Source organism: Euprymna scolopes, chromosome 41 (assembly GCF_053919585.1).
Source record: "Euprymna scolopes isolate OS-2025 chromosome 41, ASM5391958v1, whole genome shotgun sequence".
NCBI lineage: Eukaryota > Metazoa > Mollusca > Cephalopoda > Sepiida > Sepiolidae > Euprymna > Euprymna scolopes.
The window spans coordinates 33177462-33195990 of NC_136522.1; the positions used below are offsets into that span (position 1 = coordinate 33177462).

Genomic DNA, 18529 nt, shown 5'->3' on the forward strand with positions numbered 1-18529 from the left:
TAATTACATTATGTATTCTTCCAGTGATACCATATGATCTAATTTTCCTTAGAAGACCATTGTGCCATACCCTGTCAAAAGCCTTAGATATATCGAGGCCTACTGCTCTACCCACTCCTGTTTTGTCCAGTGATGTTCAGAGATTACAGTTAGGATATCTGCTGTGGAACGGGCTTGCCTAAATCCATATTGATTGCCAGTCAGGAGTTTAGCAGCTGTAAGGTGATGGACTAGAGCTTGATTAAGGACTCAAATATTTTGGCGAAAAGTGGGAGAAGGCTAATGGGGCGATAATTTAATAGGTTAGTTCTTTCGCCAGAATTCTTGAAAACTGGTACCCCAGAAGCAGTTTTCCAGCAGTCAGGAAAGCAAGATTCGTTAAGGCATTTGTTGTAAAGTTTGGAGAGAACTGGAGCAACCTCAGCGGAGCATTTTTTTAATAGCACAGCTGGGATGAGATCGGGTCCACATGCTTTTGAAGTGTCTGTTTTTTATGTTGGAGGCTACATCAGCTGAAGATGTGAATATAATAACTATTACAAGTATACAAATCCAAACAATTCCCATTTTAAGTTTTGAAGCACAAGATTACATTAATTCCAATCGGGTTGTAGATCTTCAAGAGACTTTCATGCCATTTGTCTTTATGTTTTGTATACAAGTCATAATCTTTGGAAGTATTTTTGTTTATTGGAATGCACGGCCACTGATGACTTAATTATTTTCAGCAAGCGACTTTAGTGACTTAATTTTAATCCTGGTGGCCTCCAGTTCTTATTGCTTTGCTGTAATACTGATGAAGCTATTAACAGAAAAATAATAGAAAAAGAACAAAAAGAAAATGCGTAGTTGATAAAGTTTATTTTTAACTCTAAACACATTCATTCTCTGGATCTGATTAACGTACACAAAAGTAAAATCTCTAAGTCACTCGTACTCTTTCTCTGTTCTTCATACATCACCAAGTTTATCTTCCAGTTTTTTAAATTCTTTGTTGCTGACTTCGTCTACTTCATCCTCAACCTGAAAATACAATATTTACAATATTTTAAAACAAATTTAAGGTTAAGTTTTGAATTAAATTAAATATATAGGTATTTAATAAGGCTGTTTGTAATGTGGTGTAAGCCAGAACGGTAAAAGAAGATGTGAATGAAAACAAACGCAATATTTTTCTTTAGTAAATTTTTCATTTACTGTTAATAAAATTCCTTAAGAGAATAAAAACTATACTATCATTGGAATTTTCTGGGCAGTTTACACAAAATGACGGAAGGTGTTGAATAAAAATTTTGTGATTTTTTGTGCAAAACCTGGCCAATTTTTTTAAATGAAATATATTACTCTCCAAAGATAATTTAATAAAAAATAAATTCAATATTCCTTTTGTTGTTATGAAGACAATACAATGAATAATTATTGGACAATTTTTATGTAACTTTAAGAAAAAAATTCAATTTAAGAAAAAAAAACTAATTTTAAGTTTCATAAACATTATTTTCTGAATCACAAACAAAAATTTTTTGGATGCTTTTTTTTTTTTGTTCAAATCAAAGTAAATATTTAGCAAATATGATATAATAGCAAATGTTTTTTTAAATGACATTGGATGCTGCAAAAATTCTAATGATAGTACAATCCTTATTCTGCATAAATACCAATGTCTACTCGGGGAGAAACTCTCCTTTTTATTTAAAAAAAAAGTCTTTCTGTTGGATTTCAAAAGAAAAACGTCCAAGAGTTGGTGTTATGAATTTAACAGAAATTGTAATTCATTAATTTTTTATTTGTCAATTCTAAATTATGAATTTAACAGAAATTGTAATTCATTAATTTTTTATTTGCTTTTTTCATATTTATTACTAGCTTGGGTGCCAGGATGTTTGGAGATGTGTGTGTGTGTTGAGCAAAAAAAAAAATGGTAGTAAGCAGGCACGTTCAAACCCATACCGCAAAGGAGGAAAAGAACGTGAAAAAAAAGGTGACATCTTTGCTGTTGCAAACTGGAAATGGCGAAGGTTTAAATTAAGGCTAGTCAATCGAAAAGAGGGGATGACTTTCGAAAATATCGGCGAAAAAATCGACCCCTCTTTGCAGAAAAGTACCAAGTTGAGGGTAAAGGAATTAATGTTTTTAATCAATTTTGCCATATTTGTCGTCCGAAGGGTCTTGTGAAAATCCGTTGCCTCTATCGATAGTTTTAGGCAGACATACATACATACATACACACATTTAAACAGACAGTTGAGATCTATATTATAGATAATTGCTTTTTTTAGGGGAACACTGGACAATAACCTCAATTATTAATTGAATCAAAGTCTATAAAAGTATAACTTATCTCAAGAAAAGGTGTGTGTGCTTTTGGCTATGTAAATCGAGCTAACAAAGGGAAAAACACTTATCCCCCAATTTGAAGCAGATAAATACTTGGAATCGTTATGGCAGATCAATCAAAAAAAAAAAAAAAAATCCTGAAATGTTGCTTGTTTTAAGCAGAAAATGGTTTGTTTCAGATGATTGCATTTGAGTAAATAAGGTAAATAGATATAAACCAGCTTATGAATAAAAATTCCATGTGAAATTGTTCCTTATATCATACAGATAAACAATAATGTAATTAGTTCTTTTGAAGGAAAAAATTGCACCTAATATTATTATTAATTTGTAAGAACTAAATACATTAATATTTCAGATACACAAATGTAAATTTTATATGAAGGCCACAAATATAAAAAAATGTACAAATTGTTCTTTTTATGATATAAAGAACAACCGTAAAAATGACTCCATTTTAAGTCTCCCAAGCCAGAACAAGTATTTTCCAAAAGAAAAAATAAGTGAATTACATTTTATAGCGTAACCTGGTGCAAGGATAAAAAAGGAAGTAGCCACGAGTCAAAAAGCAAATATGGATTTGCCGAGTGTAATACGACATTAGTCTAAAGAATCTTTAAATTGAATAATATTTGTATGTTTATTTAGTATAGATTTTTATTTATGCACACAAATGCAAATACGTTTTGATTAGTGCCAAAATTGGGTGAATCTCATAATGCAAAGAGTTAAAATAAATTGAAGAAATCATATTCTACAAGAGCAAGAATATAACACAACAAGATTTAGTTGGACACAAATAATCTGGAAATTCAATCTTAAACCAGAAAAAAATGTATTATTTGTTAAATGGATGAAATGAAAGTGAACAGAAATGTAAAATCTCTTGAGAAAATACAAAGTCATTTACTTTCTTCATCATAGTTTAAGAGTTCTTTTAGAGTTTAAAACATTTGATCAATTTAAAGGCCACACTAATAAGAGGAATAATCTTGTTTCTGAAATTATAATGAGCATTAGTATGAAATTTCATGATAGCAACACCATCGAGCATTAAAACCAAATATCCCCAGGAGAGATACCTTTGGTCATAATAGTGTTTATAACCACGCTACAATATTGTTCACACACAATATCGTCTTTCTAAAATTAAAATTAGCAGATGTTTGTTTTTTTTAATCATGCTGCCATGATTAGGAATAATGAAAAAAAAAAACATTTATAAAACCAGAGTTTACGGTCATGATTTTCGGCATACAGGTGTTAAATTTGATATCTTATTATTCATTATTTGAGAATGAAAAATTTAAAAACAATGTTACAAAGACAAATAAATGTGAACGACAAACCTGTTCGACTTCACGCACTTCAGGAACGTAAAATTGCAGCATATTTTGGACTCCATTTTTTAATGTCACAACGGAGCTCGGGCAGCTTGTACAGGATCCTTGCATTTTCAGTTTCACTAAACCATCTTCGAAAGACTTAAAAAAATAAAATCAAAAAAGTTAAAAGTAACAAAAAATAAAACAATTTTATTATCAACTAGACCACATGTGATTTGTTAGGTCAGTATAAACAGTATTAAATATATTATTTCTTAACTTTGGCTAAAAATCAAATTTAAATAAAAGGTTAAACTTAAGCAAAAAATGGAAAATTCCATTTTCAAGTAAAAAAGTTTAGAATTAAGATTATGTGGCAGAATATGACGTTACAAGAGGAAGTACATTGCTAAAAAGTGAGAGAGTATCTGCCTCTGGGAATTTGATGTAGTGATTTGATATGGGTTTACAATATTCCATCACTCTATACACGTTGGAGAGGGAAGATGCAGTTCATCTTTGTGCATTTGCTGCAAATTAATAGTAATAGATAAAATTTCAGAGCAAATAATGGAGATTTTTGTTGTTCTTTTTAATTGTTTCCATTATTCAAGACACCAAATTGAACATTTCTATGACTTACCACTACAGCCATCTTTACAATGAGATGTTACCAACTACTTCAGAGAGATGAACAGCTATTTCTATCAACAAAACACTTGATACATTGGGATCCAAGTAAACCTCTTCCTATGCTACTAACTATATGTACTGGGGGTCTTGTCATTATGTATGTTTTGCTGAACTATGCCATTTTTTTTTATTGAAAAAATAAAAAAATTTATTTTATGTAAAATCCAAAAAAATGGAACCTCACATTTTATGAAACAAAAGGCAACTGAATAATCCTTTAAGCTCGGACAAAAGTGTAGTACCTGTTCTTAGGTGTAGGCTAAAAATCTTTCTCAACTGGAGAAAATTATATATTTGTCCCATCCAGAGTTTCTCTCTTCAAAAATTGTGTGTGTGTGTGTGTGTGTGTGTGTGTGTGTGTATATGTTTCCCCCAGATATTTGGCCTTGATGGAGGGGAGACAAAAACTTGCTGTTATGGTTTTAAATGATCAGAAATAACAGCAAGAGGAAACTTGATACCAAATATTTCTCATATATTATATCTCCCCTCTTTTGGAAATAGGATATGATTATGAATATCTCCAGTATCAAATAATCCTTATAAACTGTGAAATTGACTTTATGTGTGAAAAACCAAAGAGGGGAGATATGACATATGAGAAATATTTGGAATCAAGTCTCCCCTTGCTGTTATTTCAGATCATTTGAAACGAGAGCAGCAAGTTTTAGTCTCTCCTCTATCAACGCCAGAAGTTTCTTTAGAAATATCAGATATTTTGTAATTCATATGCAAAACTAAGAACACAAATGACTATGATTGAAACATTTTATGGCTGTAAAAAAGTGACAAAAATAGGCTTTGGATGATCCCTTCAATGTGCAACCTTAAGGGCAAATGTCACATAGTCCACTACACAATTCAGGTCTTTACCTTTCCAACAAGCCTTCATTTGATGAATTCTGGTCAACAGTCACTGAGATTTCAAACTTATAAAATTGGCAAAAAAAGGTGGTATATATATCTATATTAGTGGCTTGGTAAGGCAAGAAGGGAGACAATCAAAGCAGCAAAACTGACGCTACCTGTCAGGACACTGTGCATACAAATGTAGGCAAATTGGTGCATATTTTATTGGTTTCAAAATAAAGGTTCTTTTTTTTACCAATTGTCATAAAATTTTAAACATAGAATAGTATTATAATCTTTAAAAAACCTGCAAATTTTTATGCAGTTTTGTTCCATAGAACCAAAGATATGAGCATTTCAATATTCAATTTGGCTACAAGTATAGATATATTCATATATATATATATATATATATATATATATATACTAGCAGGCCGCCTGGCATTGCCCGGTCATAAAATATGCTTAAATATGATATTTTGATTAATGCAGATTTGTATTTATTATTATATTGGACCCCATATATAGTAATGATTTAAAAAGTTAAAAATAAATTACTTGTGCGACACCACCGAGAATTGAAACCAAAATGTTTAGCTTGCAATTTCCATTTTTTTAATTTTCACACTTTTGCACCAATTTCTTCTCTTTGATTTTCATAGATAAAGTAAATTTCACAGTGTATAAGGATTATTTCATACTGGAGATATTCATAATCGTATCCTATTTCCAAAAGAGGGGAGATATAACATATTAGAAATATTTGGTATCAAGTTTTCCCTTGCTGCTATTTCTGATCATTTGAAACCATAACAGCAAGTTTTTGTCTCCCCTCCATCAAGGCCAAAGGTTTTGGGGATATATATCTATATATCTATAAAAGTGAACGTGTCTGTCTGTCTGTCTGTGTACATTTCCCTACGCAATAACTCTGTCAATTTTTAGTCTATAGACTCGAAATTTGAAATACCGGGTACTGAGATTTGGGAAAATCGATGTGACGGGTGTCAGTCAGAAATTTGGCTGTTAAGGGGTCAAATTTCAACGATTTGACCTTTAAGAACTCTACCAAACTCCTCCGACAATTTTGGGTCTAGACACTTGAAATTTTAGATATAGGTTTCTTGAACCTGGATCTAACTTAATAAAGTGATATGAGCCCGAAACTATAAATTTTAAGGGGTCATAATAGGGGTCAAAGTTTTAAAAAATTAACCATTTTTTTTGTTTTTTTGCTTTTTTTGCACAGCATACACCTCCAAACACCCGAGCAACGCCGGGCACCCCTGCTAGTATATATATATATATATATATATATATATACTAGCAAAAGTACCCGTCGTTGACTGGGTTCAAAAACAGCCTACAGAAAATGGACTCTGATTTATGAAAGTATGATAAGTTATGAAAAGGAAGGGTTGTAAAGAGATAGCTTTGAATTTGGGGCTATCAAAACCAAAGCAAAATATGATGAAAGTAAAAATAAAATAGATAAACCCCATAATTTATTATACCATACCTGTTCACACTGAAACACTTATCACAGTATTCTGTGGATCTATATTAAAAAACCTTGTTAAACTTTGTGACATATTTCCATTCTTTGGAGGTCAGGCGTGAACGAACACGCCATAATTTAATTATACCATATTTCTTCAAACTGAAACATAATTATCAAAGTATACTTATGCAGATAGATATGAAAAGTCTTTATTAAAGTTTGTGCCTACTTCCATATATATATACTTCAGAATAAAGTTATTTAACAATCAGCTGGTATGGAAACCTGTGATTATAAGATTTACAAACTATTATTGGCAGTAATATTCTATAAGTATTATCCAATCTACATAAGAATTGCTCGATATACAAGATAGAGCAAACAAATTAAATTATAGTGATTCAATGAATTTCAAAAAAAAATGTTTTGAAGTGAAATGTTTGAGTATAATATCAAAGACTACCATTTCAGCCTTGCATTGCCCGGGTGTTTGGAGGTGTATGTTGAGCAAAAAAAACAGAACAAAAAAAAAAAAAAAACAGTCAATTTTTTTTAACTTTGACCCCTATTATGACCCCCTAACCATTATTGTTTTAGGCTCAAATCGAGTTATTAAGTTAGATCCATGTCCAAGGAACCTATATCTAAAATTTCAAGTGTTTAGACCCAAAATTGTCGGAGGAGGTTGGTAGATTTCTCAAATGTCAAATCGTTGAACTTTGACCCCTTAATAGCCAAATTTCTGTCCGAAAACTGATCACAAACATTTTCCCAAATCTCAGTACCCTGTATATCAAATTTCGAGTCAGTAGACTTTAAATTGACAGAGTTATTGTGTAGGAAATGTACACACACACATTCACTTTTATAGATTTTTATTATTCTAAGCAAGACAAAGAATACTTTAGAAATTTTATCTCCTTAAAGTATTCTTTGTCTTGCTTAGAATAATAAATAAATCTTTGATATGAAACTCAAACATTTCACTTCAAAAAAGGTTTTTTGAAATTCATTGAATCACTATAATTTAAATATATATATCTTTACTCCTATAAATTCGTTTTTTTTTTGTGTGTATTGATATTCATATTAAAAACCCTTTTCTATTTATTTAAAAAGAAAATACAATTTTCTTATGCATGGGTTGTGGAATTGCATTCACTAGCAAAAGATGTAGCCTATTTGCATATTCTTTTAAACATTTATTTTAATTAATTCCCTATTAGTTTATTCAGTTTTCCTATGGGATGATCATCTTTAGTTAACTATTACGTGTAATTATATTAATGCAGATATTCTACATAATATTTGCATAAAAAGTTTATAGTAAACAGAAAACTGTTTCCATATATATTTATGTATACGTATATATTTTTGTTTAACAAATTTTGTCTATGAAACTCCTCCTAGAGTTTTTGATCTACAAACAGGAAACTTCATATATAAAGTATTTGAATCCATGCGAAACTTTATATTTGGATTTTACCCGGGGAAAAATCGGTGCAAAAGTGTGAAAATTACAAGAGAAATTTGCCATTTGAAGGTCAAACGCTGGCATTACGAATGCATAATGTAGTAGCTATTGGTTGATGTTTTAATTTTTAGCCTTACATTATAAATGTTGTCATTGCCCAGTCATTAACGACAGAGGCAAAAATAAATTGTGAGCTGAACGATTTGGTTTCGATTCTCAGTGGTGGCGCATGAGTCTTTTTTTTTTTTTTTTAAAACTTTTTCAATCATTACTACATATTGCGTCCTATCTATCTATATCTATATATCTATAAAAGTGAAAATGTCTGTGCGTCTGTCTGTGTACATTTCCCTACAAAATAACTCTGTCAATTTTCGGTCTACAGACTCAAAATTTTAGATATGGAATATTGAGGTTTGGGAAAATCTTTTTAATCAGTTTTTGGCCAGAAATTTTGCTGTTAAGGGGTCAAAGTTCAACAATTTGACCTTTGAGAACTTTATCAAACTCCTCCACCAATTTTTGGTCTAAACAATTGAAATTTTAGATATACGTTCCTTAGACATGTGTTATATACTAGGTGGTATTTTAAAGAAGGTACCAAATATGTGTGTATGTTATATACTGGTGGTATTAAGATGACATATTCTGTATTGTTGTTGTTGTTCGTCTTATAGAGAGTCTTAGTGAGAGATTAGAGTCTTAGGAGTGTTCATGTGTTTTAAGATGTTCATGTTGTAAGAGATAGCATATTGAAGACATAAACAGGGTATATATAAAGAGAGAGACATTTTTGACAATATATAATAGACAATGTACATGTTACTACACAATGAGAGGAGATTGGATATATAGATAGATAGACCGAGAGTTTGTCATTTCTGTATGAACGGGAGTGTTTCTATAAATATTCATACATATATTTCTTACCTATTTTTGAGATGATGATTTTCACAAAGTTCTTATAATATAAATGGACAATACCTTTTCTGTTGAATCACAACACGAAGATGATGACGTTCTTTATTTCATGACCGGTCCATGATATCGCTCGAGGAATTCAAAGTTTCTTTACATGGCTTTTTCTTCTCTAACCTTTTGCTTCCAAGGTTTGACTTAGCAACTGTCTCTGACCTCTTTCTCTCTCTCGGCTCCCTCTCCCCGACTCTTCTCCCAGACTGCATCTAAAACTCTACCTATATTGAGAACTTGTCATGTCATCGCATGATTAAACATGTGCTCATAAAGCCCATTGGGTGACATGCATCACACTGACATGACCCAACAAGTTCAGTAACCTATTTTTCAAATAACCTTTTTACAAAATATGTTTACAATTTCAATTGACGATTAAATTCCTTATTTTAATTTTCACAGAAACAAATTTCATCATTACATTCCTTTTCCAATAAACAGATATCTAATTATTTTGTGTAAGTTAAACAATTGCGATTCCACATTCCTTATTTTCAATAACATTCTGTATTTATTTTAACTTATGATTGGAATTATCAATTCCAAATCTAGCTTCGCAAGTTCAAATCCTTGACTATCCTATTTCATATTTACATTCAACTAATTCCCTATTTTTTCATTACATGAAAAGGGGACAGCCCTTTATCATGTAACACATGGATCTAACTTTACATTTGAAATTTTACATAAAGTGTATATTCAGACATAGGGCAAGTTTTTAATCATTTTTTGCTGAAAATTTGGATTCCAAGGAGTCAAAGTCCAAAAGATTTTACCTTTGCGGTCTCTAGTAACTATTAAGCCAATTTTAGGTCTAAACATTTGAAATTTTACATAAAGGGTATTCAAACATACAGCAAGCTTTTTAATCAGTTTTTGGGCAAAAATTTGGCTGGCAAGAGGTCAAAGTTTACAGAGCTGACCTTTACAAACTCTAGCAAACTCCTCCGTGAATTTTGGGTTTAAACACTTGAAATTTTAGATGTGGGTTACTTGTACATGGGTCCAATATTTTAATATAAATTGAACCCAAAACAATAAATGTTAAGGGGTTAAAATTGGGGGTCAAAGTTTTAAAAAATTCGACCTCTGCGGTCTCTACCAATATTTCTGTATAGTAGTTAAGGAGGCCTATTATATAGAAAGGCATTACCGTATATGTTCACACTTTTTAATATATACATATGCACATAAAGTTATGTTAAAGTACATAGGCCTGAGCAAAGCCAAGCGGAATTGCTAGTATATATATATATATATATATATATATATATATATATATATATATATATATATATATAAATATATAAATAAATGTTTGGAGGTACAGAATTTATAAATACATTTGAAAATAAGCAGAAATCTCTCAAGAGCTCTTTTGGCCATCATCTCATCAGGAGAAATCGATAGCATTGAAATAATATTAATAACAAAAAAAAAAGAGCAATCGGGAATCTTTTATAAATTAAAGGTGCCAAAAGAGGGCGATTAAAACGAATAATTTAATTTAATAAAACGTGTAAAAAGTGATTAAAATTGCACCATGAAGAAAAAAAAAAAAAAAGGGAGGTGGTCAAAGTTCCCCGAAGAGATTTAATGCTTTTAACAACTCCTTCTGCTGGCACAAAGAAGGTTTACGAATTTTTAAATGATTTTTAGAATCCGCTCTTTGAAGTATCTCAAACCATTCTATTTTATACTGATTGGCACAAGGATTTTCAACCAATAGATGAAGGGAGACTCACAGATCCCGCTTTACCCTGTCTAATCTTGGATGGAATGTGCTGGTTTATACGAGTCTACAAATGCAAGGAAGTCCGCCCAACATAACCAGCATTATACTAGCATTTAAATTGATAATTAATGTTACTATTTTGAATATAAGGCAAATGATCCCTGCAAAAAGAAAGAAAAGCAGGTCTAGTAGTATATACTAAACACAAGGAAACAGAGTAAAAAGCAATTAATAAAACTTTTTAACAATGTGTTTACTTAATTTTGTACCAATATCCCCTATCCACGGCAATTTTAAATAAACAGGGCATTTTAAACGGCCAAATATTTTAGGGATTTAAAATCAGCAACCTTTTTATTTATACAATCATTAATAAGGTTTTCAGGGTAACCATTACTAATGAAAATATTCCTGATCTTGTCCAGTTCGGGTTCCAGTTTAACAGATGAGAAAATCATGAGGGCTCTATGTATCAACATATTAATTAAGCCAATTTTCTGTGATTTAGATACAAAAGAAGACCAGTTCACATACAGGCCAGTAAAAGTCGGTTTCCTGTAAATGGCAGTGAGAAAGCCACCTCTTGAACATCCAAGAAGGGAAGAGTGTTGTCTTTCTCACATTCCATAGTGAACTGCAGAGGCCCGTGAAGGGAATTCAACTTATGAAAAAATGCTGATGCTTCATTTTGCGATAAAAACATAGCAAAAGTATCATCAACATATCTAACATACGTCGTGGGTTTAGTTCCTGAACTGAAAAGAACAGATTTTTTTCTCCCTCGTGGTGCTATTTTAATCGCTTTTTACATGCTTTATTAAATTAAATTATTGGTTTTGTCTTTTTTTGCACCTTTAATTTATACAAGATCCCCCATTGCTCTTATTTCATCAGTAATATTTTAATGCTATCGATTTTCTCCTGATGAGATGATAACCAAAAGAGCTCTTGAGAGATTTCCACTTATTTTCAAATGTGTGTGTGTGTGTATATATATATATATATATATACACAAAATAAAATATGTATTAGAGATGTTTGAAATTTATAAATATATTTCAAAGATATACTTCATCATCAGTATGTCTTTCTTTCTTTTTCTTTCTTTTTGCCATGTTGTTGTTGGCGCATAAAATCAGTAGAAGTTCATTTGTTATTTTTATGGTAATCTTTTCAAATGTCAGAACGGTGCATTGGTCACGTGGAATTCATATTAGGGTTTATGTTCCTTGATAGAAGCACTGGTTGAGTTTGAATAAAATAAAATACGTATTAGATACGTTTGAAGCCAAAACAACGCATTATTACAAAATAAAGATATTTATTTTGTTTGAAATTTATATTAAAATTTATAAATATATTTCGAAGATACACTTCATCATCAGTATGTCTTTCTTTCTTTTTGCCATGTTATTGTTGGAGCATAGCGGCAGTAGAAATTTCTTGCTTTTACAGTAATCTTTTCAAATATCGGAACGGTGCATTGGTCACATGGAATTCACGTTAAGGTTTATGTTCCTTGATAGTTCAAACTCAACCAGCGCTTCTATCAAGGAACATAAATCCTAACGTGAATTCTGCATGACCAACGCACAGTTCCGACATTTGAAAAGATTACCATAAAAACAACAAACTTCTACTGATTCTATGCTCCAACATGGCAAAAAAAAAGAAAAAGAAAGAAAAACATACTGATGATGAAGCATATCTTCGAAATATATTTATAAATTTTAATATAAATTTCAAACAAAATAAATATCTTTATTTTGTAATAATGCGTTGTTTTGGCTTCAAACGTATCTAATACGTATTTTATTTTATTCAAACTCAACCAGTGCTTCTATCAAGGAACGTAAATCCTAACATACATACATATATATATATATATATATACTAGTAGCCAAATTGAATACTGAAATGGTTCTATGGGACGAAATTATATGAAAATTTGCAGACTTTTTGAAGATTATAATACTATTCTATGGTTAAAGTTTTGACAATTGGTAAAAAAAAAATCTATATTTTAAAACCAATAAAATATGTCCAAATTTGCCTAAAAGTCTGTAATCACACTGACCTTCTTAAATTAAATTAAGAATTTGTATATATAAAAAGGAAAATATAATTTCAACAGAAATATATATATATATATATATATCTGTTTTACATGCCGACATGATTTGGACAGACAATAGTAGCATACAAAAAAAAAACAATATACAATATTCTAAAAATACTACTTACACAAAGAGCTTAATTATGAGATTCAATCAATAAGAATGCATTTTGGTTTCTTTGCAAACTAGTAAACCATTATAAAGAGAAAAGTTTAAACCTACCACAAAAACAATGTCACCTCCATCTTCTTGTACTGTTGGCCGTATCCTTGTATCTAAAAGCTCCTTTATCATAATCACTGTCTCATCGTCATCTTCGTTGATGACTGGAACAGAAGAAAAAAGGAAAACGTTTTTTGATAAATACAGAATTAAAATGTTTTCATTATTTTATCAAGGTTAAAAGCCACTTGAGGATAAGAGTTGAATGGTGATATGATGAGAGGATTGGAAATAAGTGATAAAAAGAAGAAAATTTGATGATTTATGAAGTTGGTTTATGGCAATTGTTTATTGACATTGAATTTGAAGATGATCATGTTGTATCCACCAAGGAAGCAATCTTGTGGCAATGTGTTCCACATATGGGAAGTTCATGGAAAGAAACACTGCTCATGAAAATTCCATTTGATGAAAGGAAAATCTTTTACATTGGTGGTAATAAGATAAGTCCTCGCTGTGAAACTTTTATAAGGCTGAATCAAAGAATGAAGCTCAGTCGAACATAATCCATGAACATAATGGTAGAATAGAGAAAGACTAACATATCAGAAAGCTCTCAATCAGCAATGCTATTCAAAATGCTGCCATAGACAGCTGTGTTATCTGCATAAATGTCAACAATTGATCTCAAAATATGATTTGGAAAATCTAATGAAAATCAGGAAGATGATTATGTCCAGAATAGATCCTTGAGGCAGACAAGCATTGATATTCAGTGCTTTAGTTCTCATTATTTGCCACTTTTATATATCCATCAAAGTGAAAGGATTTGATGGTTAAAAAGACATTGCTAGATATTCTATAGCTAGCAAATTTGTGAAGCAACTCTTTATGTCAAACCCATGAAAGGCTTTAAATATGTTAAAGCTATTGTCTTAGAAACAAAGTGTCCATTAAGATATTCACACTGATTCTATGGGATATTACAGTCAGCATGTAAGTAATTGATCTTGCAGGATGAAATCCATATTACTTGTCATTAAGTAGATTGTCTTTACTGAAGTGGTCTACAACTTCTTGATTTATCATAGATTCAAACAATTTATTCATGACATACTAGAGACTGATCAGTCTGTACTAAGATGCGAGTGACTGATTACATGTACTTTTAAATACTGGGAAGACCGATTAAATTTTCTAAGGAGATGGAAAGAATTTCTCCTGAAGACAATGATTCAATAGAAACAAGTTCCGGCAGACGATTCTTAAGCACAATGACGAGAATGTTTTCAGGATTAGTTGACTTGCTAGAATCAGGGTTCTTGATAAGTTTGACAATATTCTGGTAAGATATATGGATATTTTCAGTTATAGGAAGAAATTTTGGAAGTAGGTATTCCTGATTGTAAAGGTCTGAATTTGAAGCAAATATTCAGTATCCTGTTTGTTATGTTAAATATTGGCCGAGTATAATTTTGTTAGTTAAGAATAACATGAAAATAGGGTTCAGTTGGGATCAACTAGTGTACTTGGATATTTGCAGGTGATGTTTATTTGGTTGGGTGAGATCACAGTAGGGGATGTATGCCAATGTACCCCTTATCCTCAAAGTGACATCCTCACCTTTGGCTCTCCCTGGTTCTGGACGGTCACTTGGTACCTGCTTGCAAAAAGGTTTCCACTCCGATATAGATCGCAGTTGTCGAAGGATTGTTTTATCAGATTACCACTCACCCTATGTTGTCAAAATCATGAGGGTAATCGTCTGGCATTGGTCATCTGGAGAAAAACACTTTGACGGTTTTTCTTTTTCAGTAATTATCAACTCCTGTCCCACCTCAACCTCTTTGTTCAGTGATTGACGACAGACAATCCCAGATGAATAAACCTCTCCTTGTCTTCAACTGTTGTTTCTTCTTAGTCCTTATTTTTTTGGTATAAATGAATTTGTTTGCAGCTGATGATTATTCAGTCAGGCAAGATCACAATAAAAGACGTATGCCAGAGTGAACAGCAAGCAAGGTATGCACATTCATGTATTTTAATTGATTGTTACTTGTGAGATGAAACCTCCTCTCAGAAGGGAGGTAATGTGACAGTTATTCTTCAAAACTTTTAAGGGTCAAACAATTCTGGATTTAACAGATTGGGCATCAGATTCAAATACGAGTGGATGATGTCATCCCTTTGTGTGAGGACAAGCAAGATAATAAACAAGCAAGATCCACAGAATTTTAGTCATAAAAAGATATACATTTTCATTCCATAAGTAATATCCTTATACTACTTAGATTTTTTTTTGCATACATATTTATGTATGTTATTGTTAACATGTTAAAGATTATTATATTTTTGAATTTTTTAGATGAGGAATGATTATTCATATTATTTGGATTCTTTGGACTATTGTTCTCATCTTAAACATATCATTCGCACAACGTTTTGGTCGTATAACCTCCAACTTTTATCAAGTGTCTGTTGTTGAACTCATGAATCTTTCTGTTGAACTTGGGAATCTGTTTGAAATTTCGAATGGAACCCTTTATTTAATCAAGACATTCATTCTTTATTGCGAGCAATACTCAAAATACAATTGTGAATTACTGAGGACTGAACGAGAGCATGCTACAAAAGGTTTCATTTTAAATTCTGTGCAGATTTTCAAGTTTGACAGAAAGATTCCAGAGCTTGACAAGATACACCCGAAGAAGGTTAGAAGTTAGATCAACTGAAACATTGTGAAAATAACACTCAAGATGAGAACAGTAGCATGAAGAATCCAAATATGAAAACAAAGTTGGACGTTCATCATGGACATGTTCAGACTGAAGTTTATTTGTACCAAATATTGTTGGCTTGCAAAAAGGATTGCGAATTTTATTAATGATTCTATCGGTAGCATTTTTTGTGAGGTCATCCCGTAATCTTATTAGTTGTTTTGTTGTGTGCTATTTCTCTTCTTGTGATGCCAGATGTTTATATGATGAAAGAAAAAGGTTTTGAGGAGTATACTTCTATACAAGATAGAAAATTCACCCCCCCCCCAAAAAAAAACCGCTTAACATTCACAGACATCATGAATTGGAACAAATACATTGAGGACATTGCCAAAGCTGCTGCAAAGAAAATGGATTCCCTTTACCATGCTAGAAAATTGTTCACACCAGAGAGTATCCTATATTTTTACAAAGCCACTATTTGCCCACACACAGAGTATTTCTGCCACATCTTGACTGATGCATCTACCACTAGTCTTTCACTTTTAGACACAATCCAAAAAAGAGTCTCAACTCTATTAGGTCCTGCATTATCAGTCAAGCTCCAACCTCTGTCCTACCACCACAATGTGGCATTTCTGTTTTACAAATACTTTAATGGTATGTGCTCTTATGAACTTATAGTATGTGTGTCCCCTCAACATATATACTCTTGACCAACCTGACAAATGGCAAAATTCCACCTCTTCACTATTGAAATCCTTAGATGCTGGAAAGTCTTCTACTCTAATAGTTTCTTCCCTTGGACTGTAAGACTTTGGAATTCTTATTGTTTCCTGCGTCCCTGCAGAAGTTTATATGTAAACATACATCTTGCCGCTCATCTCCCCATGATCCTTTGTTAGATATGATCCCAAATAGCAGTTCCTTATATCCCAAATGAATATAATAAAAAAAGAGTATAAAATAGATAATGAGAATGATTTATAAAATTAGCAATGATAAAATATTAAAACACCTTCAAACAAACGAGCAAATTTGGCTGACCTGTTTCTGATGACGGCTGTTCCTCTGTTAGTACTGGAAGACCACTTGCAAAGAAATCCATGATAACAGCAAACACATGCGGTTTGATAACACTCCAATTTACATCTTCATCGATCTGAAAAATTTATTAATGAACAAAAACAAAAGATATAACTCTTGTAGCCTTGAAGGTGGATGAAGATAGAAAGTAAGCACAAGAAATGCACAAGTGACAAGTATAGAAACACATTTAGCAAAATTGGATGAGGTTTACAAAAAATAATGGTATAAACAACATCTTCGACATAACATGAGATTAATTAAGAAAAAATAATTTTTCGTTAAAGGTTAAGTTGGCATGTACACATACAGCTGTGTGATGGGATGAATAGATGTGGCAAAGCGGCGAGATAGATCCCTCTTCAATGTCAAAGTGAACGAATATGGATGTTGTTGTTGAAGAAACAAAATAAATCAATGAGAAAAATGTTGGATACATTTTATTCTTTTAAATTATTAAATCTACCAAGATAAAGATGTTGATAATGAGTCTGAAGAAAAAAGAACAAGCAACACAAAAGACAAAGTAACGGCAAAGTAAGCAGGGTTAGGGTGGGTCCAAAATGGTAATCTTTAATGCTGACAAAAGAAGGCTCATTTACTTGAACAACGATAAAAAAAACCTTTCCAACAACCGATTGTCGTGGACAATAGCATCCTTCCTGAGTGTTCAACATTCAAACTCCTTCAAACATTTTAAGGAAACATGAAGTAGAATAAGTACATAGATGCTGCCAAGTCTGTTGCAAAGAAGATAAAGAAAATTTCTCGCATCTGTCAGTATCTTATACATCTATGAAGCCACCATTCACCTATGTATGAAGTATCATTGCCACATCTTGGACACGATGCACAAAAGAATTTCTAACCTAACAGGTTTCACTGCTAAGCTCTAGCTGCATCGGCGCAATGTTGCATGCGTGTTTATTTGATAATGAAATGTGCTCTGATGAACTTATTGCACTTGTATCCCATCCACAGAAAAATCTTATCTCTTTACTGTAGATGCTAGAAAACATTCTATTTTAATAGATTTTTTTCTTTGGATTACTTATCTTTAAAATTCTGTCTCTGTTCCCTCAACCAATCCAACATGCAGAAATTTAAATGTAATGTGAACAAGTGTTTTGTTATCCAACCCTCCATTTAGGTTGCTTCCTATAATCTGGCTCCTATCATAGTAGTACAATATGCTTTGTTTGGGATGAACTAAAGAAAAAGAAAAGATGGGAAACTGAATATTAAACGAACAATGTAATGAAAAAAGTCACCAACGTATAACAAGATAGTATAGCACTTATGATGAAGCAATCTTTTGATCCGGATGGATTATTTGAATGGTGGCTCATCATATGCTGGAGTTTTGTTGTGTACATGACATGTAGCAGCAATTCATTCTCTTTTTTTTGATAACAATAATTGGAAAATGTTATTAAGACATACAAAATCATTTCAGGTTTAACAATTCTTTTCTAGTATACATACACATGATACCCACAACTCATTCCCAAGGGAGGAATGGGAACAGTTTACCCAAAGCACGATCGCTCTACTCTAT

The 18529-nt window shown here is 31.8% G+C and overlaps 1 protein-coding gene across 2 annotated transcripts in view; it reads right to left on the reverse strand.

The window, feature by feature from the left end:
* Positions 1-844: 844 nt before the first annotated feature.
* The window catches only part of LOC145266459 (NFU1 iron-sulfur cluster scaffold homolog, mitochondrial-like), a 39022-nt gene continuing 21337 nt past the window's right edge, over positions 845-18529 (reverse strand). For both annotated transcript variants that reach the window (XM_080122140.1, XM_080122139.1), the window contains exons 5-8: positions 16933-17047; positions 13229-13332; positions 3687-3821; positions 845-1023 (exon numbers count right to left, since the gene is read on the reverse strand). In XM_080122140.1, coding sequence (XP_079978266.1) covers positions 952-1023; positions 3687-3821; positions 13229-13332; positions 16933-17047 — 426 coding nt within the window. In that variant the 3' untranslated portion in view covers positions 845-951. The remainder of the gene's footprint in view (positions 1024-3686; positions 3822-13228; positions 13333-16932; positions 17048-18529) is intronic.